The sequence below is a fragment of the Anopheles funestus genome, chromosome 3RL (genome assembly GCF_943734845.2).
Source record: "Anopheles funestus chromosome 3RL, idAnoFuneDA-416_04, whole genome shotgun sequence".
Taxonomy (NCBI): domain Eukaryota; kingdom Metazoa; phylum Arthropoda; class Insecta; order Diptera; family Culicidae; genus Anopheles; species Anopheles funestus.
The window spans coordinates 78,917,245-78,941,309 of record NC_064599.1 but is presented as its reverse complement, the minus strand read 5'-3'; the positions used below and the strand labels follow the sequence as shown (position 1 = coordinate 78,941,309).

General features: G+C 42.8%; 1 protein-coding gene across 2 annotated transcripts in view; it reads right to left on the bottom strand.

Moving 5' to 3' along the window:
• LOC125767393 (serine/threonine-protein kinase phg2-like) overlaps positions 1-24,065 on the bottom strand; it is a 71,928-nt gene that overhangs the window by 34,703 nt on the left and 13,160 nt on the right. For both annotated transcript variants that reach the window (XM_049433926.1, XM_049433925.1), the window contains exon 2: positions 11,708-12,297. Coding sequence is in view for 1 of the 2 variants with exons in the window: in XM_049433925.1 (XP_049289882.1) it covers positions 11,708-11,728 (21 nt within the window). In the remaining variant the exon portion in view is untranslated. The remainder of the gene's footprint in view (positions 1-11,707; positions 12,298-24,065) is intronic.

The following is a 24,065-nucleotide window of genomic DNA, read 5'->3' as shown; positions in this document are numbered from 1 at the left end:
TATTTTAATGCGAGTTTGTTGCAATAAGTTTCTTTTCACTCAAATAATGCTTTAAATTAAAAAAAGAATAAAAAATGAGAAAAAAAAATTTAAAAAATTTTCAACTCGAAAATTTCATAAGGCTAACCCCTTGCCATTTTTTTGAGAAATTTTGCAAAAAAAATTAAATTGATTTATTTTAATGCCAATTGGTTGCAATGAGTTTCTTTTCACTGAAATAATGCTTTAAATAAAAAAAGTGTAAAAAATGAGAAAAAAAATTTCAAAAAATTTTCAACTCGAAAATTTCATAAGGGGTACCCCTTGCCATTTTTTTGAGAAATTTTGCAAAAAAATTTAAATTGATTTATTTTAATGCCAATTGGTTGCAATGAGTTTCTTTTCACTCAAATAATGCTTTAAACACAAAAAAGAGTAAAAAAAATAAAAAAAATCTAAAAACTTGAAAATTTCCTATTTCCTAAGGCCTTAGCTTTTTTTTGAGTAATTTAGCAAAAAAATTTAAATTGATTTATTTTAATACCAAGTGGTTGAAATAAGTTTCTTTTTACTCAAATAATGCTTTACATAAAAAAAGATTAAAAAATAATAAAAAATACAAAAAAATCTAAAAATTTGAAAATTACATGCTACATGCTTACACTCATGAGTGAGTAAGTGAAAAAAGAGTCGCTAAAACTCCTCGTAGTGAGTGAACGAAACTCGTTCAATACAACGTTTCAACTCACTGTCTCAGGCTTACTCACTTTGCATATCTCTAGTATCGACAGAGGAAAGCGATAAAGTGAAAATGAGCCATCAAATAAATGGTTGAAATAAAATGGCAAATTTAATGGTGGCGTTTCATGGTGGTCGGTTAAGGTTATTTTGTGTTAATGTATACACAGTGGTGTGGGATTAACTATCGCTTAACATTCAGCCTTTAGGATTGCATCTAGAATGGCGCCATATAAGTTTTTTGTAGCATTGTAATATTTTTTTTGTCACTCTGGAAAAGCTCTACCAGAACTCGGCCCACCGAGCGATAATACGCTACCGAGTGGCGGAAATTTGTATTGCCATTTTTGCACACTTTCACATTCGATTGTATCTTCACGCCATGTTGGTGAAGGCACCAGAAAAAAACAAACAGAAATAACCAAAAACCCGATCATAAAGTGAAATGAAAACTTCGATCACAATCTATTACGAACGCATGAACGTATTCGGGTGGTGATCAATTGATTGTTTGCTTTTAGGTGTTTTGTTTTTTTGTTTTTGCATCCCTGTGAAAAACCTGGTCAACACAGCATGTGCCAGGTGGAACTGAAACACTCCGTACGCGCACAGTTTCGAAGTCGGTCCTGCTGCGCTACTCAACGGTTTGGTTGAACACATTTTTTTGGCAAAACTCTCACGTCTGCCAAACGGAAAAAAAGGAGGTAAAATGTTCCATTGTGGTTTGAGTATTTCTTTTTTTTTTGCTTCAACACACAAACATAACCCACCGCTACCGACTGTTTGATCTTCGATGAACGATTGTTACTATTTTGGGGGTGATGATTTGCTTGCTCATTCATTGCACCCGCTGTAATCCATCGTGTGTGTTCAGTGAAAGTGAAAGTGATGCCACCTGAAGTAACAGAAAGGCAGAAAGGAAGGAACAAAACGGATAAAAAATCATATGGCTGTGTAGTTAAAGAGAAAAATAATATACAATCATTATCTACCGGCGTTTTATTTCACATTAAATGTCACCAATAAGCAGATAATGCGTCTATCACGCCATGATAATTGGAACTCTTTATAAAATTGCTCTCTCTAAATTATTTTATTAGCTTCGATTATTTTTCAAATATTAAGTAATTAATTAATCACAATTTATTTTTATTTCGAATTAACCGGAAAAAATCATTTCAAGAATTTATTTTTAATTGAAAGAAAACACCAGAACAGCATACAACAGTATGTTCGCTATCATGTAAAACCTTCTCTTCACATCGTTTTGCCCTAAAAGACGTAAATATATCTCACGATTTCCTCAAAATGATAAGAATCTCGCATTATCTAACTTCATTGTGGTACGTTAAAGAGCATGTGAAAGGTTTCCGCCAGCAGAGCAAACACAGTTTGACGGAATTATACACACACTCCTGGCATAAACTTCACAAGCAAATAAATACCATATCGGCAACAATGATTGCTGGGCGATTCAACAGAATCAGATCACAAAACATTTATCTCCGGTGTTCCAATTATTCACCACTCGGGTATATTATTACACCACCTCCCTCCCGAAAAGCGCTGTTTCGCATATTTCACCTGGCAGAATAAAACATTTTTTCCGGATGGGATAGGTGAACGCGACAAGGAAGAAAAGCCAATGAGACACGTCTATAGATCACTTGGGTCGGTTTTATTTTTACTGCAGCACACGAAACCCTCTATCGATCATTCGAGATTTTCCCCCCCAGGGGCCTTCCACTTGCACCGTGCATTTGCCCAATAAACACACAATGACTCTAATCGTGGCCAATAAATCTTCATCCCCTTTTGCATGGCAGCAAAGAAAAAAAAACGCCTTCTCCCCCATAGAGATACGTAGATTGAAATATATTGCTAATTGAATTGTACAATGTTTTGCGGCAATTTTTCAGCTCGCGCGCACATTTTGATGATATAATAATGTTTCGGGCGAGTTGCCCGATATATCTCACTGCCAGCGCGTCGTGACGTGTTTCTGGCTAACCAGCGTTGGCATTTTGGTTGTAGTTTAGATATACGCCGTTCTTCGTTCATGTTGAAAAACTGCATTCTCGTTGATGGTCACCAAAAGCGTTCGCAGAGGGAGCAGTAGTTCGGCTGTCTGCCACAGCGCCCCCTTGAGGGCGATAAAATGGCCTCGGCCGATCGGTTTGTTTCGTTGCTTGAAATTCATCGTTTGTAATTATCGTATCATAGACGCTAGCAGTTCGACGTTTTTCAGTCGATCAAGAAACCTTCTAATTGGGCACTGACCACAACCCCGTCGACTAAACGGCCCCGACTTGCTTTGCAAAACACGAACACCACCCGTCCAACTGGTGTACAAGATTAGTGAAAGTCTTCCCGGGCAAAGCTAACCAGCTTTTAGCAGCTTTAGAAGGTTTACAAACATACGGCGGGATAGAAATTCGTGCCTTATGTCCAACGCCCAATTTTAGCGCGGTGTTTACGGTATGTGTGTGTGTACATAGTAAAGGGTACGAATTAGCCCATGGTCAACACTGCATATTGCTCCAGATCGGTTCTATTAGAGTGGTTAACTTCATTCAGCAGCACGGCACGGAAATAGTCCGTTGCCCCTTTGAAAGCAAAAAAAACCTCCCATCGAATATCTTTAACAAGTGTGAAGGTGCCACATAGTTGGCTGAATGAGGAAAGGCAGTGTCAATTAATGCGGTGTCCACACACGTGCAACTTCGCTTCATTGTAATGCCACCTTCCATAACCCGATCCAATTACTTCTATTTGAACTAACCGCACGAAAAAAGGGCAGAACATAAGTCATACGGAGCCGGCTTAGAAACTTCTTTGCCTGCATGTAAAAAAAAGCCCCCGAAGCTGCAACTCTCCACCTCCTGAATCGGAGCTGATCTGTAGGTTCACGCCTTGTATCATTTAAATGAGCTTATGCAATCGGTTTGGAAAGGAAGGGCATTTTACGTGGTTCTAAAATCCGTCCTGTCTAATCGACACAAACACGAGCATTTATACTACCGGTTAGAGTACTTAACACCGCCCCTGTCTTAAAGAAGTGTTTAAACGCACGAGTTCGTTTCTTAAGTAGTCACACTCCTAAATACACTCGTTGGATCGTGCTTGAAGTTGGATTAATCTTCTATCCTAAGCACTAAGTATCGAAAAAAATAAATGGAGAGAGAAAAAAAAACTACATCACACCCCATATGGATCAGATGGCATAAGACCTCGCGCAAATCCGGTAGTCCTATTATAATGCACACAAATGTCCAAGTGGGTAATTAAACTCCTTGCCGCCACATGTCGCTGATGTCTTGATTCTCTCGCTCAGGCGTATCCGTTCAATGACGAGCGTAATGTAACGTTTCGAAGGCACTGGGTCACTTGGACGGGTTGACAGCTAAGTACAGCAGCGGTTGCATTGAGCTGGCAAAGTAAATAGTACGTCCGCTAACCCCGAATCACCACCAGGTAGCACTCACACCAGGTCAAAGGTGGACTGCACGAAATGGAAGTCAATTTTAGTGCCCTCGAGCAATCGAGGGGTTTCAATCGTTTCCAACCCAACCAGGGGATGGTCAACGCGGCTCTGTGATTGATGCAATGGTTGCCAGCAGGACCTGATTGAAATGAAGGGTCAATCTCCACCCCAGCCCGGCGCTACAAAAGACGGTCGGACCAAATTAAACCATTTAGACCGGTAGACCATTTTGCGGGCTGAACCTCTGATCACCGCTTATGGAAGGCATACAATTAGTCGAGGTGTTGATGAGATTGTGCGAAAAAACCGAAAATCAGCTCCCTGTCATGGAGCTTGTTGAGAGTGGTTAAAGTTCTTTCGCATAAGTTGCCGGTTTTAGACGGGGTTTTGTGTGACAAGGGTTTCATCATTGTTCGATCGCTTAAGGTAATATGCTGCAGGGGACGGTTTGTGGTTAATTGCGACCTGTGTTGTAAATAGTTGTGTATCAATTTAGGAGAGCTGTTATACTGTTATACGGAAAGAGTATTTAGTACTGTACTAAATATTTAATATTTGGGGCAGGTTGATTTTTTTTCATCAAATTAAATTTTATATAAATAGATATATAACAAAATATAAAATATTTTACACTCTACGCTACCCTCAACAATTTGTGATACAAAAAATTAACTTAAACACTCAAAAACACACGTTAATTTAAGCTTTTCTGTATGATTATAACCATATTGCTCGCAAAAGATAAATTTAACAAGTTTGTTTGCATCATTGCAGTGCTTTCACTCGCAACCCTTACGGTCACCCTTAGGGTCTCGATGGTGTGTAACCACCCCCAAAATATTGGTCCCGATGCGTCCGATCCAATAGGCGTTTACTACTCCTCATGAAATCGTGTGAACCAACGCCCGCTTAGCGTAACAACGGTGTTCGGAAGGGTCCAGAGCAAGCAAAAAGGGACGTCCTTGATTGTTGCCTACAACAACGGACAATACTGCACCAAGCAAATATTTCCATTACAGCCATAACCACACACACAAAACAACAGTCAGAAGTAATAGTAGAACAGAAAAAAATAGGATTGCCTTGAACTGAACTGTACACAACAACGTGTTGCTAAGCGTTCGCACGTTCGATCCGGGGCGCGAACATTAATTCCTGTTCTTAATCTCGAACGGGAGGAGACACCGTCTCTTGGTCGAGGTTAACTATTGGGTTGAAAAAAAAGGAAAAGTAATTCACCGCCAGGAAAACCTACACATACCTACAGAGCATTTGTTGGTATCGTGACGACGAAAGGCGTCTCCGGGTCGGTTCGATTCTTGAACGCGATCAAAGGTGGGGTGGTAAGCCGCGTGAGATCGCAAAAATTCGTAACCGCACACCAGGCCAAGGTACAGGGGTGGATGAAACTAATGAGAATCTTTTTTAAATTCGGTGAAGGGAAACGGACTTTGTGCTGGACAGAACAATCGAGAGCAGAAGACTGACGTACTGAAGGACACACTAACTAACTGCGTTCTGCTGACATTGGCAGGGTCACAACCAGGAAGCGGATTTCGAGGAAGAGTTTGATACAAAAAATTGCGTTACTAAATTGATTAAAGGTACGGTTAAGAATGGTAAAAGTTTTTGTCCATTCGTGACAGTGCAAATGATCTTTTTAACAAATAAACATCCAAATTTAATTCATCTACTTCTCAATGTACACTTTATACATTGAACGAACTTCTCACACAGGAAGTTAAACGGATTGTGTATTTAGTGGTTTTAGTGGTATTTATTGGTGGTGACCAACAATGTCCTCACACCTAATAAATGGTACAATGGTGCAATACAATGAGCGCAAGCAACAAACAAATATTTGGAGACAAACAAGAGAAACAAGCACAATAACACAACAAATCCAATCCTACCCCGTTGTGGTCATTATTCCACGAAAATAAATTCCGAACGGGAGCCAATTTTAATGATGCAAAACTAAGCTTGCTCCACCGTCTGACGAAGCCGCCGTCGCTCACTCACATCGCTCCCTTCCCCGTGCCGTATGCAAACAATGTGAACAGACAAAAATGGAAAGTAATTTCACTTCTGCACTTGAACATTACAAACGCACACCCGCAAGTGATCACTTGGGCGTCTGGGCTGATCGCGTTTGAAAACGATCGTACAGCACACAAGAAAAAAACGCCCATATCATAAAACAAGACATGTGTGTGCTGTTGTACGTTTGCCAGAGGTAATGTAGGTATGATCCTCGCTAACACAACACACAAAACGCACACACCTATGCAAAACACCTTGTTTTCGGACACGGTTTGGTGGCGTGTCGTTTCACGGTTCAATGGTGAAATTCGCAATGCAAAATACTAATAATAACGAGTGTGTTGAGTTCACCAATCCTTGCCAGCCTTAGATGTCGTTTTTCTTTTACCTTTTTTTTGTCTGAAATTCTCCTTTCTCTAACCCCACAAACACCCGACCGAAAGAGCACGCAGTTTTATAATGAAATGAATAGTTTGCGCGTAGGGTTCGTCGCTTTTTGATTGAAGTCTTTCGTTTCTTTTCGGGCACTGAAGCCTTAAGCGTTCCCAAAACCGTGCGGAAACTTCATAAGTAGCTGCAAGGCGGGCGGCGTAAATGTGTGCGGGTGATGTTGCTACCGAATTCAATTCATTTGCCATTTCGATGAGCCCATTCATTATCAAACAGGACAGCTAACAAGCGGGGCGGGCGAGTAAGCGAATAGGGGAACACAAATGCACATTCGTTACGATTGACTTTTATGCTGGAAATAAAATTTCTGTTGACTTTGAAACGAGTAAAAACGTTAAACTGCATGCTAAATGGTATGTAGCCTTTGTGCCTTGTCGCCCTGTCTGGAACGGTGATGAACCGTGGGAGGGTGTGATGGACAAGAAACAATATTCGTTCCGCGGTAAGCTTTTGTTCGGTGTTCGTTACGGTGGCACAGGAAATTGTTAACGCCTAGTTGTTTTGTTTTCCGTCGAATCATAAAATGAGCAAGACCAGTGCCCGGTTGTTTACGGATCCGGAGGGCAAAAACGGGGTAAAAAAATAAAGTAAAAATACAACAAAGCCCAACATATCCTAACAAGAACACACGGTCTGTCTGGTGTGGTTTGGTTAGCAATAGGATCGAACATTTGGCAGCGATCACACGATCAAAACAAGGGCTTGTTTTCCTTATTGTCGTTCACTTGCAACAAGTGCCAAGATTGGGGTTTGATGTAGGAAAAACCTAAGAACACCATTTCACACTCACTTTACACAACAACCCCAAAAAGGGTGGCAAAAGGTTGAGGCGTTACTTGTTATCGCATTTGAAAGCTGCCGGCCCAGTTACAGCTGCTCGTGCAACCTTCTAGCAGTGAACATACTTATAAACAGTTTATTTATGTTTCCCGTCTCACTGTCTGATAGCAAAATCACACGAAAACTATCAAAACCAATGTGGGCAGTGCGAGTTGAGTGCTATTCCCCGTTTCTGTAAACGTGCACGAATCGTACTAAACCCCCCGGGTCGGATTGGTGGAACTCACTTTAATTGATGTTTTTTAATCGAACCGTACCGAAGCGTGATGATGTACGGAATATGATATGAAGAGGCGTTACGACTTCACCCCGAGCATTGTGCAACAGGAAATCTAGGAGTGCGGTGTCCCTCAGCGTTAGTGTGCGTTTCACTGTTCGAGGAGACAGTGTGGCTCAGTTTTTCTTTTTCTGTAGCTCAATCTTGTCTTTATGCGCATACGTAATAGTACACGCGGCATCGATGATTGGAAGGAAATGAGATTCAATTAGCTGATTCGATAGCATTCGGTGTAATGTTCCAGTGTAGTTTACAAGAAACTCAGTGAACACTGAGTTGTTCACATGTCGACGGGAAATGACAAACATTTGTTATCTGTTAAATGCATATTTTGTACGAAGTAAGGGCAAGCGCAGAGGCACACGTGCGTAAAAGAGAGTTGTAAACTAAAAAAATCTAATTTAAATACAAGTTTCAATCTTCTAAAAGAGACAATAATAAGGAAAAAAAGATTTATGCCGAATACAACAAGAACGAATCAAAAATACACATTAATACAACGCTTCACCTTATCCTCTTTAAACTTATCTTAATCCTTTTTCATATTTTACTGATTCTACATTCGTATTGAGATGAATGTTTTCGCTTTCATTTTAGGGTTTATTGAGTTGTATAAGAACAATCAAATTATAACTTTTATTTGTTTGAACTTGATTTATTTGTTTGACTATCATTGAAAGATAGTAATGAAACTTTCTCAAGGACTTGTTAAATTTTCTATTTATGTTTTCTGTTCTATTCTGCTTTTATTCGTGTTTCAGCACAGCTTTTTCACAGTGTTTTATCATACTTTTACAATTATAGTCTACTAAGTTAATTTATTCCAGCTTCAATTACCTTTGCAAAATTTTCACACCAACAAACACTTCTTTATCCTTTCACTAGAAAACACGCACGATACACCGCAAGCGCACTAGAACAAATAATATTCTTAAGCACGAAAGCGAAACGCCACAAAACCACCCACAGGACACAGGCGACTGAGCGAAACCTGGAGCGCAAAGAACTGATTTCGCATCGCTTCGGAGGCTACGACCGATCAGCTATGTCGGCGACCTTCCCCATCGCCAGAATGTGTGTGTGTGTGCCGATGGCTTCGGGTGTTCTACCCCGCCCCGAAGGAGGAGTTCTATCCTCTCAAATGTCAACCACATTTTTGCGCTCCAGCCCAGGATCCCTCGGGACGGGTTCTGTCTTTTCTGGACGCTGCCGTACTATCGGGGTAAGATTGTAACCGAGAAGGAAGAGAAGCAAAGTGAAAGGCTTCATTTTTTTCTTGCTCTTTTCCTCTCTTTCTCTCTTGCATCTTCCCTCCATTTTGGGCAGAGAGATGAAGCAGAATGACGCAGCAAGAAAAGTCGCTTTAACTTACGCAAGCTACATTTGTATATGGTGAAGATTTCAGGCTCAGGCGCAAAGAGATGCTCATCTATCGGACGGTTTGTCATACCCGTGGCCATGCTCGTTTCCCGCATCGTCCCCCCTCCCCCCCTCCAACATCCAAACGTGTGGCGCTGATTTGTGGTTTTGATTTAGGCTTCATAAAACGATGATAAAAGATGGGCACCAACGATTGAGGATTGGACATTGGTTGCTCTCGCGTAGGAGACGCAGCCACCAAAAAAAAAAGCGGATCGTGAGCTGGTAATAACGTTACGTAACACGTGGCATCACGAGGTATCATCGGGAAGGTACAGCATTAGCACGGGGATTGGAGGTCGCCGTCACTAGGGCTCACACTCTTCCGATGAGGAGCTCGTATTTCATCCTTTACCCTCTCGGTACACGGCAATCTCGGTCAGTGCGGTGTCGGTCCGTCCTAAGTCCGTCCTAAATCGTGTCCAGCCTCCAAGATTCCCTCCGGTGTTGCCGAGCGCGACCCCATTGACCATGGTCACGCATGACCGTACCCGGCTGGGAAACTGGAGTTGGAGTTGCACTCGATTGCATAAATCTCATCTCCCCAAACTCCGACCTACGCCTTAACACGGCAGGGGAGAAGGGGGGGTGGGGGGGGGGGGGGTGTCGTCCGTCTCCCTCTTTTCTTTTCTCCATTTTTTCGCCGATCAACCCGAGGCCCATCTATTGGAGCGTGATGGTCGGGAGCGGAATTGAATTTGGAATTCAAGCAAAACGGAAAAGGTCAGCAGCAGCAGTTTGATCACTATACGACTGCGGCGACGAACCGGCACTCATCCGGGTAACCCTAAATCGGGTAAGTACGGGTGCGAATTTCGCTTGCGCAAGCATCCCGAGTACACCAGCCGTCATCGGGCGTTTCGTGCGGCGAGCTTCAATTAGTCGTTAGCTGTTGGCCGCGCACTGGAAGCAACGTCAGCCCTGTACGCAGCAACGGCACGGATATCGATCGCGCTACCATCATAACCGCGGCAATCGAAAGAAAAGAAAACCAAAGTCGATCTCGCTCGTCAAACGATGGTTTTGCATGCCCCGGTTTTTCGGTCTCACCCAGCACAAGCAGCAGCAAAAAGGAAATGGCCCGCGAGGGAACAGGAAATAATCATCCTTTCATAGCTGGGGTTGCAATCATTGACATTTATATTAACGCCCCGCAAAATCGCAAACGCAGGCAGCGGAAAAGGAAGGATGGGTAGAATGATCGGCGCTCTACAAAAACTCGCAGAAAAGGTCAGCGAACCGCACGCCGAATGAGAGATCCGGCGTGGAAGGAAGGCAAGCGGCGCCAGACTACAAGAAGACGCCAAACCGGCGTCTTGAAGTGAACTTTTTCCTTCGTTTAATCTTTTCAACCCTCGCCGTGGTATCTTGCCTGTAGAGTGGTTTGTCTTCACTGCCACCAGAGCTACCTTTGTTTTCGTAAAGCTTGAAACCGGTTCATTTGCTTCCCGGCAAAGTGGTACGTCCCGTAAGCGACAACCGGTCATTTGTGAGACCTAGAACGCACGAGTTCCCGGATGTGGGCTGCGTCTGGTTCGGTTCACTTACTACGACAGTCCCTGGACTTACTTGTTCTGCTTTGATTTTTTTTTTATTTTTGGCGAATGGCGATCGGTCAAGATGAGGGTTGTCAGCAAATGCAAATGTCAATTCGTTGGTGTTTGACATTAATTTAGATGATCAAATACATTTTCGTTGCTATTTGCGAAAGGTTAGCCAACGCATCTCCGTGAGCGGTTGTTCGGAGAAAGGATATTTTTTGGGGGTTTGTTGAAAGATAGTAATTGGTAAGACATTTACTAAAGTTCACTGGGAAATGGAATAAATTAGTATCAGTGATTCAGATTTTTGTATCTACATGGATAAGAATCCTCTTTGAGGTTTGAGTATACTTAAGACCAACGGGATGGCCTTAGAATTGAATGGTTTCTTATAGTCAGACATTCAAAACTAAATTTTTGGAGCTTAATGTAAACCAAGGAACCTTCCTAAAAGGTTAAATGATATACTGATTGTTGATACAACTCCAATAGCTATAAATCGAAAGTAAGTAATACATTTTAAAGTTATTGTTTCATCCCCTTCTAAATGCAAATTTAAGTCGAGAATATACCGAAGTGCAAAGCCAAGAATAACCCGTCATGTGGATTCTAGATCTTCAAGGTTTTTCCACCATTCGGTCATCTTAAAGGTTATTCTTCGCAGACGATGCACACGACGAAGGCTATCTTTGATCTGGTTTTTAAGCACCCAACACATGGCCAAGATGTATAAAAATGGACCAACATACTAATGAATTCCATACCCCGAACAACTGACTTCCTTTCGAATTCGCCATCAATTCGCGGGCGTCTGATCTTTGGCCAAAACTAAAGGTGAGCGTGTGACTTTTCCCTCCGACTGATTGCATTTATGTCCTCGTAAAGAAGGAAGATTTGGTTTTAGCTCGGTATACTAAGAACAGCTTATTCGCTTACCTTTTTGCATAAGTTGGCCATGAAGGGACTCGGCGCCGGGGACTCGGGACGCACTGCAAACTCGTCGCTTCCCGTACGGATGGAAGGATGTACGGTGCTGCAGCTAACTTTCGGTTCCCTCCGGGGGACTGCCCGGGGGATTTCGTGCAAAACACGCTCGTTCCCTTACTTCCGGCTGTACGCGGTAGCTTTATTCCGATCGAACACTCGACCATTTGCCTGTTTCATGGTGTCGTACCCGTTTGTCTACCCCGTTGTCACTGGTCTTCAGGGAACACAATTTCACAAATGCGCACACTCGGTTGAATGATCCGCTATGCACGAGACGCGGTCGGACTGACGTTACGCAAAATTCACTCAAAAAAAAAATTATGGACGATTTTTTCACTCCTTCACTCTTTCTCGCTCTCTCTTTTACACTAGTGGCACAGTGGCGTATGTTTGACGCGTACTTTTCGGGAAGGTATTGATCACGATGGCGTTGATGACGATCATGTAACACGCTGTCGCCCGGTGTTTCTCACTTGGCTGCACTTTTCGCACAAATTTTTTAACATATACGTCGAACGACTGAAAACGCTGGAAAAATACTAAAATGACAACCATTATTTTCACTTTCTATTATTACCGACCGGGGGCGGTGTGATTTTTCACTCTTAAAATAATGCTTCATTTTCCAAAGTAACTGCATGTTCTTATGGACGATTAAGCTCACTATCATTTTCACTGTCATTCTCTGCATTCGCTTCACCCTTCGTTACTTTGTTTTGCATGTTCGTTTTTACCTCTTTCGAGATAAGATAGGCACGTTTTATGTGTATCTTTCTCTGTATCGTTTTTCTTCTTTTTTTTATGCCTTCTTTAACCAAACTATCGTGAGTTCTTTTCACTTTCGTTTGCGATAAAAAGAAGTACACCACTCTTCCATGTTGATGTTTTTTTTTGTTCATTTTTTTCTCTGTCACTTACACACTTTTCACTGTTCTCGTGCTTCTTTTATCTACAATGTTGGGTTTTGTTGTTGTTATTTGCTTTCACCTTCGATTTTACTGGGTTAGTGGATCGGTCGGGTTTGTAGCCCGCAGCGCACAGGTCACATCGGACAACATCGCATACGACACACGTACATTACCCCCCCGACGACGAGCGGTGGCGGTTATAAGTGTTTCTCAATGTTCAATACTGGCGATGGTGCATAATGTGGTAGACGCATTTTGATAACATGTCTTCACACACCAGCCGCGTAACATGTGCCACTGGGTGGGAAATAATGTACCGGGGACAGCGATTACAGGTTTGGGACATGTCGGGATTTGAATTAATAGAGTGAGAGAGAGAGAGCAAGCAAACGAAGCAAAAGTGGGCCTTGAAGGGTCAAAAATGGGTCGAGGTCGATAATGTTCCCGGGCGAATCAGATTGGTAGTGGTGATGAGAAAAACAAAAAGAAAACCCGAAACACATCGAACCGAAGTGTTTACGAAGAAATTAATGCACGATTCAATTTACATAATTGTAGCTGTGGAGCCGCCTGATTTATGCCTGGGCTACATATTAGCGTGTCCTTGTAAGGAAAGTTATAGTCGCGTTCTTAAACGCCTCTTTGCTACTATAGATGAATGCTTCTTAAACTAGTAATCAATAAAGTGATTCCCGTTTTGCACGCTTTAAACCTTTTGATGGTTTATCCGGTCACATATAAGGTGGTTGTCGTTTTATTCGTGTCGTTTAGAAATGACAGTTCAGAATAAAAGTCATCCGCCATTTTTTTATCGATCGTTACTCCCGTATGTAACTGTCATGGCGGAGATAGTATTTTGCAGTAAACGTTCAAGCTTACTTGCAGTTCAGTACGCAAATTGTACTCCGAAAGGTCATGATTTGTTCGGGATTTGTTTTTTTTACTGTATGGAATATATCAAGGTGTATATATCGCTTATAGAATTTAACATTTTGCGAGGTAATTTCTACAAAATTAATAATAATTATAATTTATAATTCGTACATTTATTCATGTCCGTACAAAATCAATAATCCTTTCTTTTTTGTTGCTAAATTACCAATTGCAAATTTGTATGGAATAACAACCTCGGCTTGACCGCATCACAAAAGTCATGCATGCAAATGATTGTGTGCTAAGGTAACAACACTTGACCGAGCTCATCATCAATTCCAAACGATCGTTTCGGCCGGTTAGGAAGAGCATACAAAGCATATACACAGGTAGGACCACGCTCCTACCCGCTCATATGGCACGCTCGAAGGCAACCTGTTGGCGAACGTCGTACGATAATTGCACCTTACCGGGCCTAAACCAAACCGTACGCCAATGACAAAACCGGCATCGATCGTACCCACCATTGGTGATTCAATTGAACCGTTAATTGCTTTGACATTAATACCATGTTCCAGTCACCGGGGACGCAAAGAATGCGTTCTACTGCCGGGGCTAGTTCCTCTAGACCGGTGGACTTTAAGGTCAGGTCCGAGCCGTTTTGCTCGAGCAATTGATCGTACGTACCGATCGATCGCCCGCTGGTGACAGCTCGATGACATAAGAGCGAATGCAAATGCGAACTTGTGGGAGGCGATCGCTCGGAATTATAACGGTTCCTGTCACCGATTGCGTAAGTTTGCAGGTTTGTGGTGATTTTTTTTCATCTTATTTTTTTTTGCGTTACAAACTATCTTTCTTGTTACGAGTTACGTTCAGTGGTTGAGATGCTGATGGGAATGGGTGCAGCATTTTTTTGTTTTCGGCAAGAACTGTGCAGAAATAGTGCTTCCTGTTCGGTGCAGTTTTTCGAGGGCAAACCTCGAAGCACCCGGGCATGCGGAAATTACGAAAACCCGACCCGTAATCAATCAATGCACAGATGTGACGCGCGTAGCAAAAAGAAGACACCAGACGGTTGGTGATGAGAGTTGAGTTGACCGGTTTTACCCCAATAGGTTGGTAATTTATGCTCACTCTACTCAAGTCATGGCTGCGGATGATCCATTCCCCGGATCCGCTAGCCAATGGTAATAGGCGGGTTGGGTGGCATGGTAGATGTGATTGTTGGCAAGACTCTAGTGGGTATCAAGTGCTGTTTTTCACAAACATGCTCAGTTACGGATCAAGTGCATTCCGATGTACCTTCAAGGGTATGCCTTTTAAGTGATGGATGTACATTGACGTATGGAGAGCAATAAATACCTTGATCTTTCTTACAGTGTTCAAAAACAAGGTTAACGTTTTTTGATTGAGATTCGAATGGTACACAAATTCTCACAATTTGGCACTACTTCGATAGTTTAGATTTAGACTTTGGATGATTTGTTCTTCGTTTTCTAACGTCTTCAAAATGATTTAAAAAATAAAACAACTTGGTGAGAGTCCCAACAATGTGTGCACCAAATTTGGTAAAGGAGCACATTTCTTAGGTTACTCCTTGAGAGTTTTTATCTGCATTATTCATTATAAGCATTGATTTTAAAATACCCATTTATCACTGCCATCAAAACATCCTCAGGCTTATGAATATACACCCAAAGCAAAACTGAATTTTGGGATGCTACATTTAACCCGAATCAAAAGGGCGATCAAATTCTGCGAAGGATCACAACCGATTCCCCATGTATACCGTAATGGGTGGCATTGGATCGCATCTCCTGAGCATATGTCCACATCCGCGGGGCGTTGTGATTCTGACATTTTAACTTTACAAACCCATGTGCCATCACCATCATCAGTGCCACCTTTGGACGCGTGCCATGGAACAAAGGCTAAAACGTAAAGAGGATCAGCTCGACACTAATGGACCTAATGACGGATCAATTTCCCGCTGTGAAGGAGGACCTGCATCGTTGTGGTGTGGTCTCGAAAATAATCGCAGAATGTCATCCGCAGGCTGGAAAAGAGAAAAAAACACAGAACAGAAGATAAGTAATGGTGCTTTGACGGTTTAAAAAAAAGAAACCACTCTCCGAAAAAAATCCAATCGCGCTAAAGGTCAAACGCTGGCAAATTGCATCAATATCAATATTTGGCATATTTGGACGTCAAGGCGGATAAGACGCGCAAAAGGTCCCCTCCTCCTTCTTTGGTTTAATGTTACTACTGAAGATGTGTTTGCTTTGCCTGATGTTACTTCGTCGATATGATGATGGTGTTTGCAGCGTTAAATAGTTGAAAATAAAAAAGAATTGAAGGTTTTCCTATCCTATGTGCACTTAAATGCGATTCTACTGATGAATGAAGTTAAAAAAAAACCCGATCGCAACAACTCCAGCCTGATGTCATTTCTTGATGACCGCACGGTGAAGCTATGAAAATCAATCTTTTTGTAGTAATATCCTCGCAATAAAGATCCTCCTAGTGCAGGTTTTTGCATACTGCGCAGTTCGATGCAATGCAGCGCGCCTTTCTTCCCGTGAGGCAGAATAGATGGCATTTCCTTGTTCGATGCCCACACTCCATTATACACACCGTGGTCATCGGTGAAACATGCTATTCGAGCTTTGTGCTGCACCTTTCTGAGGCTACCTCTAGCGGACAAAGTCACCGATCAAACACGACACCCTTGTCGGCGTGTGGAGCTGCAGTGTTACCCCCTTGGGGAGAAGAAGCGAGGCTAGTTGTTTTGCTTTTATCAATTTGAAAGGTTCGTCCCAGGGAGCGAACCACGATGACAGAGATGAATGGAGCACTGTGTGTGTTCGTGCAGCGATAATAGTTTTCTAATGACTCTGAAGGCTGTAATACTGCGAGCCCAGACCGCAGCTTGAACCTCTGAACGACAACAGTTTCGAAGGCGCGTATCCTTCATGAGAGGCATCGTAGCGCTTTGTTCTATTTATGGTAATGTGTTTTTTTATTATCAAACAAAGCTTCTGCATCCAGCGGGTAAAGATGAATGTTTGTGCTCCCGCTAACAAAACCATAAGTTTCCAAGATCATTGGTCTGCGCGTTCAAATTTTGACACCTTGCCCCATGTCACAACAGCACACAAATCATGCGCCTCGAATGAATTGGGCAGATAATTATCATAATTAAACTAAAAGGTCTTGCAAGTGTTGCTTCGGTGATCAACAGATTCACAGCACCCTCTTGCAGAAAACGATCATCAACGGTAATTTGTTATCTTGAACGGTGTATGTTACTGTCAGTATAAAATGTCAAATAAATATAAATATTGGGTTGACGAGTAAGTTTTCAGTGTTTTACAAAAATTGACGCCATAGCTACATTAAGGAAAATTTTGCTCCGCATTTGGTAAGATTGTATGACAGGATATACGAGCCATGTTTGACTTCCATCATATACCAGCTGTCAAAAAATAGTAACACATGTGAACGAGAACTGCCAGAATTGCTTCGCCAAATCGCGCAAGTCGCGTAATTAAACATGGCGTCCAATTGCATTCTCGTTTCAGCAAATGAGAGCCATTTTTTGTTTTCGTTTCATACGATTTCCACACACATCATCAAATAAAATGCATCCATATCAGTAGGCAAAGCAAAAGAGTGGTTAAAGCTAAATATCTCCCCATACATCATGCAGCTCAATTCCATGGGTATTTTTCTACGGACTGTTATCATCGCCGACACCAGTGGAGATTGCCCAACGGATGCTTTAAAGCAGCTTCAACACATGCGCTTGAATGTAGCTCAAAATAAATCGAAATGAAACTCAACACGAGATGCAGAAATATCTCGCAATATGCACAATGCGCGCGGGGAGGCCCATTATCATCATCATTCAACCTCCTCCAAAGCTTCAGCCTGCTCTGTGTGTCATAATTTCGCTCCACATACACATTCCACCCAGCATCGAGCGCTTTCCTCATCCATCGTTATCGGCTGCATTCTCGTGGAGTGTGAAGTTGAGAGGCTGAAGAAATGGTAAACTTCGTGACCCGAACTCTTTTACCACCTTATGGGAGAGTAGGTCAATCTCCTCCCCGGGAGTCTTGGATATCTACATGTGTATGATGTGGGTGAGTGTATGGAGGTGTGCGAAATATAATCGATTTGAAACCATTCCAATAAGTCTCAGACCCGCACACGGGGCGTTGTTTGTTATGATTTTTTCTCTTCAAAATTCTTCCCAATTACAAATGGCTGATGTAAGGTTTAAAAGGCAGCTAACGCTGATAGAGTGATTACCGTTTAGACGAACCGCAAGCGCAGGCGAATGATAAATAATCGCCCAATAAACATAGCCAGGCTGCGGTTGAGGTGCAATCTCCCGAAAGATACTGCCACCCCTGTTGGGAGATTCCCAGCAGGTACCGACGACGGCGGTTGCAAAGGGCGGTATTTCCCACGACGAAGTCTGGATCGACGGTTGCCGGTTGCAGCAGGGGTACTTGGGCAAGACCCCCACAATGATCATAATTAATTCAAAGCACCCACACAGCACGGAGGAGCACGGCGTCGCACGTGATTGCAGAGATTGCTGGTGGAGGTGCTGGTGTGTTAGAATTGCCACCCCAGGCAGCTCGGACCACGGCTTGGGAGCCCTTGTCTAGAATAGCCGCGGCTAGTGTGTGCGGTGCTATGCATCGATGTTGCAGTTGCTGGTGTTTTTTATTGCAACTGGAACGCCTTTGTGTGGTGGCGCTTGCCAAAGTAGTTTGGAGTTGCCTGACGTTGCGTTGTACACGAACCGGTATATGCGAGACGTTCTGTGCGGTCCGTATTCGGGCCAGAAAGGGAATATAGCCACCTAACCTTTGTTGAGTTGCTGGGACAAGATCAAAACCTTTTTACCAGCACGGTGTGACCTCAGACCAAAGGGAAGGCTTTTGCAATTCAAACTGAAACAGATGGTTGATCTTTTTTTTTGCAATCTGCTCAGTAAAAAGTAGCTAGATAATGAAGAAGTTTGGCAAGACAAAGCATTTTTCATAAGCAATTAAATTTTATGTACTATTGCTGAAAATGATTGATTTGTGTATAGTTATCTTAAATTGAGATGATTTTTGCTTATGTCGTAAAACGGTTGCAACCGACATCATCATCATTTATTGGAAGACTTTATATATCTTCTGTTAGCTTCATGTTTCACACCGCATGGAAGAGATCGCCCTCAGCCAGTGATCGCAAGCCAATCGCTTTGATTTAGCTAATTTGTGTCAACCCACTTGGAGTGAATGTCAATCCTGCCTTGGACTTCTATGTCTGTACCTTTCGCAGTTCTCCGCATTGACATATTCGTCCGCTTCTTATCTTAACGCTAAACCGTGTCTCGGTAGGGTCACGCGTGTCGAAGGTGTTAAGTACGATCGTGATCAGATTTCGTTCTTGGCGTACGCGTCTTACATCATAAAAGCACGTGTGGAACAATCATTAAACTTGTATTACTTTTCTGGATCGAGGAGCCGAAACGAACATGCTACACAGTGAGCAGTGTGCGAAAATAGAGAACCTTCACCATGATGTCCCAGCTGACCTTTTGGCACACTGCCACGGGCAATACCAGCCGGTCGGTCAAAATAGCCTACAGCCTGTTCGACACAAAAAAAAACCCGAAACAGCTCATCCTCACCAAAAACGCCAGATGTGATCGTGGATGCGCGACTCCTGCTATTAATAGTGCCCGATTCGTACGAATTTCTCACGCTACCAAAGGGTACACACGCGGCGCATTTTCGGCGCACTACACACACGTAAGCGACGACGGTGGCGGCGACATCAACGAGCGCGTAAGCGACGAACCGCAGCGAACGAACGAAATCGAAAGTATTCACTCCCGCAACGGGCACGATGCGCGAGAGCGCCATGTGTCCGGGCGGTGTTTTTTGCTCTCTCGCGTTTTTTCGTGATCTTTGACTAAATGTTAACCGGTTTTTCCCTTTCCAACGGTTTGTGAGCATCTTTCGCTTTACATCCTACTCGCACAAGACGCATCTCCGTCGGGCTAATCGTACAAACGGACGCACACTAACGATCTCAACGATCGCGATGGGGGAAAAAGGGAACGGATCAGAGTCAAGCGGATCCTCTACGGCACAGCATGATGTGTAAATGACACATGCACGACAAGCAGGAAGTCGACGTAGCGTCGAAGCAGCTTGTATGGTTCATGTCACGAAAGCTACCACCGAATGTAAACAGCCGCACATCTTCTATCTTCCCGATCGGAACCTGTTTCTGTCGATCGAAATCGAAACCGAATTTTCATGCAGTTATTTTGCCTGACAAAACTTGCTCCGGACCAGTATCGTTCAGCGTTTATTAGTCAGCTGTTTTTGGTATGCTACGGAATGTGGAATCGATCAGACGAATAGGAAATGTGAAGTTTTACTTTTTTATTAAAACCCCCGAACCTCAGATCCTGGACAAAATATTCTCCTTACCAAAAAAAAGAGACTAAACCATGAAGAGGTTAAAGGGTCGACCTGGTTATTTTGGTTGATTGTGGCCTTTTTGGTGGCCTTTCTATTTTCATCCCATGATCCCCTCCTTCAAGCGCTGGAGGATGCCAATTTGAAGATGCCATCGGTGGCTGGTCTGCTTGATGATGTGGTGAAGCATAAGGTGCAAGATGGAATGTTGCCGTCGCCGTCATCGTTGCCTTGGTCGATATGCGTGATGTAAGACGATACTGTCTAGCCAAACAAAAATGCGTACAAGCATGGCAAGAATGCAATGCACAGCGATGATCGGTTCGTTTTTTGTTGTCGTTTGTTGTGAGGAATAATGCTAGCAATTTGCTTTTCATTTTATAAAGAATGTATACAATTTTCAAAAATAATTACAATCCCTTTTTTAATGTAGAAAAGGCGTATAAAAAGGCTGTTCAAGAATGCAAAATAATTTTTAACTCCTTTTTTTATTTCGTGGCTCAAAAATGCCGACTAAGTCACCCATGTCGACTACGGTTTTTAACATTTTCACAAGGTTTAAAAAACTATCAATATAAAAATGTCTTCTTTGATTTATGTAGATACTTAGACCTCTCCTACATAACAGCATTATTAACATTTGATAGAAAAAAAATCTAGTTAAGTATCAGATAACCAGTCTCTTTTATTCGTGGGAGGAGCACGAAACAACAACTTAACAACTCCTCACATAAATTTCGCCAATGGCACGAAGGTTAGTACTGTTTGTTATGGATCGCATGTCACATGAAAATGTCACCGAGAATCATCCTAAACGGAATTGCAAGTTGTAGTTTTTTTTTGCTCAAAACCATTTGCAAATTGATTGTTGATACACGGTGTTTAACCGAAATCTTGTGAGATGTCATAAAAACCAACCTCAATCGCTCAGTTTCAGTGCGTTAAGTTTGACATCGTCGCGCGTCAGCTACCCCACGCGGTGGCATTTTCCGGCCGCGGCCATAAAGTGCGCGTGCCATTTGAACCATGGCGGGCTGAAGTGAAAGGAACGGCCCAGGTGTGCAGGCTAACGAGCAATGGGCATGCAATGTGCCTGAGAATTCGTCGCGACATGTGACTTCGTAGCGGTGGTGCCGAAATTTAAACAAAACCATGTAGCAAAAACAAAAAAGAAAATTAAAACCACGCCGACACGAAACGAATTGAAACGGAAATCGAAAACAAGACACCCTTGTTTGCACAAACATCGCTTAAGGAGATTAATCTTTTCCCAGCGGCTCGATTATGAAAACCGATTAGAGACGGTGGAGGATGAAGATCGAAGAAGAAGTCATACATCGTCATTTTGGCGATGGTTATTCCCACCGGTCGGTTAACAATGCCACCGTCTCTCACGGTGGAACAAGCTCATCTGCTTGACATCATGCTAACTGTCTGATTTAACCTGAGGGCGATTTAATATTTATTACCAAACACACTCCGCTGCTGCTCTACCGGCAGCTTACAGCTAATCAGCTTTCCACTGACGATAGTTCAGTGCTGCATTTGAATGCTGTGTTGCACCACGGAGTCCCTCTGCTAGTATTGAGGAATATGATGCATCCCTCTCTGTACGGGCAATTATCTTTAATTCCTGATGTACCATCTATCAGACAAGGGACCAGTTTCACGTTGGCATAAAGACGAGAAGACCCGTTTGGTCCGTTAATGCACCCGATTAGGTACGGAGGGAAGTTATCCATCCATACCACAGAGCTGGTAGAGAATTAAAAGGGACTCTTCAGATGGTGAAAATGTGCACATAACCGCCCTATCATCAGGAGAATGCTGAAATATCTGCAAAACCAGATAGGCAACGATTAACCACCAACTCGTCAGCTGATTGAACGGTGGTTTGCAGTCGATCAAATAAAAGACCCTTCGCTCGGGAGAGCCCTTTAAAGCAATCCGGAATGGAAGATAAACTTATGCAACCGAAGGTCATCCAGCCCTGCTGATAACCTGACACGTTCTGTGCGCCGCCGTTTCTTGGACGCTTGGAACCCCTTTCACTATATTTCACGGTAATACTACTTTCACACGATATTTGCCACAAAGACATCCAGGACGCTCCCGCACGTAACCCGTAACAAGGTCAGTAAGTTCGAGGCACACTTGGCAAGTAAGTTTTGGAGACAATCGTACAGAAATTCACTTTTTACTCAATTACTGAAGGTAAGCAACCTGGGATGGGATCGTCCATGAGAACTGGTTCTTATCCGGTCCCAATTTTAGCTCCAAATGATGTTGGCCCAAGTCTTTCAACGACTTGTGGAGATTGGTGGATTTATTGCACATATATGACTGTCTGTTCTACTTCTTTGGAAATGGGGGTTTTCACTTCTTGCTTTATGTACATCGCAGACAGCAGCATAAGCAAATCAAAATCGTCACCAATGGAATTTTCATTGGTAGATTTTGTTGGCACCTCACGTAAGTCCCCAATTTCTGTAAGTCTCCCCAATGTCTAACGCCATAACCTTATGCAATCTTTCTTAGACATCTCACGTCCTGTGTCTCCGGTGACTGTCCCGGCATTACTGTAATCTTTTCTCCGTATTTAAAGCTTTTCCTCGTTATCTTCGGTATGGAACAAGTTGCAAAGCAAAGCATCCAAAAGGGTTTCCCAAAGTTGACGATACATCACCAGACGATGTTTTATAAGTGATGAAGCATTATAACGGGTTGGAAGGATGTACCAAGAGTCAACGTATTAAAGTAGACAAAACTGACATTTACAACTACTATCATCGTGAATAAGCACAGGTGTTACTAACACTGGAAAACTCCACCCTAGAGACCTGCGAACGTTTTGTGTTGGTGTGTAAAAAGAAGAAATATCAACGTCAAACCCAGCTACAACGACTTTGCCCATAAACAACATCACAAGTCTGTAGCATGTGCAGCACAGCTTTCACTCTTTTTCACACTCTAGCGTACCTTTTCCAGCTGACCGGTGACCACATTGCACCCTCTCTGTCTACTCCTCTACTGAACAGACCTGGTGTGCACCTGTGTTTGCTCTCATTTTGATTTGATCCGTTTCGGGTAAAACTGCAATGCACCTACACTCCACTCTTCAGTGGTTATTCTCCATCGCTTTGCTCAAAGAAGAGAAAAAAAAGCAGACAGATATGCCACCTGAAAGACGTCGAACGTTGCTACATCTTAGATCCAGTGCAGGCCTGAACCTACCCTACCGTTAATGTGACGGAACACGATTGACACGGACCGTATGTAGGGAGCAAAATATTTTTAATGTGATTTTTATTATGAGTGAGTGAATGTTTGTCTATGTGGAGATATGTTTCAAACTACTTATGATAAGCGATAAGTGCCTTTGGGGGAGGGGGTGGGTTGTAAAAGAAGTGCAGACACGCTCCAAAACGTGCCACTCTGATTCGCTTTGGCGATCCGGTACTAGGCGGAAAGGTAACCTGTTTGCTGGCAACCGATTTCGGAACCAACCTGTTCGGGTGACAGTGTTTGCCTTTTTTTGTTGTATTTAGTAGGACTGTAGGGCAGTGTACGCGGCACGCACAAGGGACACTTTCGTTGAAATCTGAAGCCAGCTAAACCCGAAGGCATTTGTCCAATAATCGAACACCACTAATTATTGCCTTTTAGACGATCAATCCGGAGTGAGTGATATTAATGCAATTTGCGCGATTAAAACCGGTATTCCTACGCGATGTTGTAGAGTTGTTTGATCAGTTTTTCTATTTCACTTTTGCCCGCCACTCCTCAAACAGAAAACAAGTAAACGACAGAACAGACAAAAAAAAAAGTAAACAAAACACGCATCTTTCCATCAGTACTTCCATGCCGATGGGCTCTCTTCTTAACTTTTTCTTTCAAAGGCAACATTAGTGTAGGGTGCAACATTGACCCCAAAAATGAGTTGATTTTAATCGTACGGTACTACCACCGCACAATGTAGTGGATTGTGAGTAGTGGCATCGTCTCATGGAGGAGATGTTCCTCCAA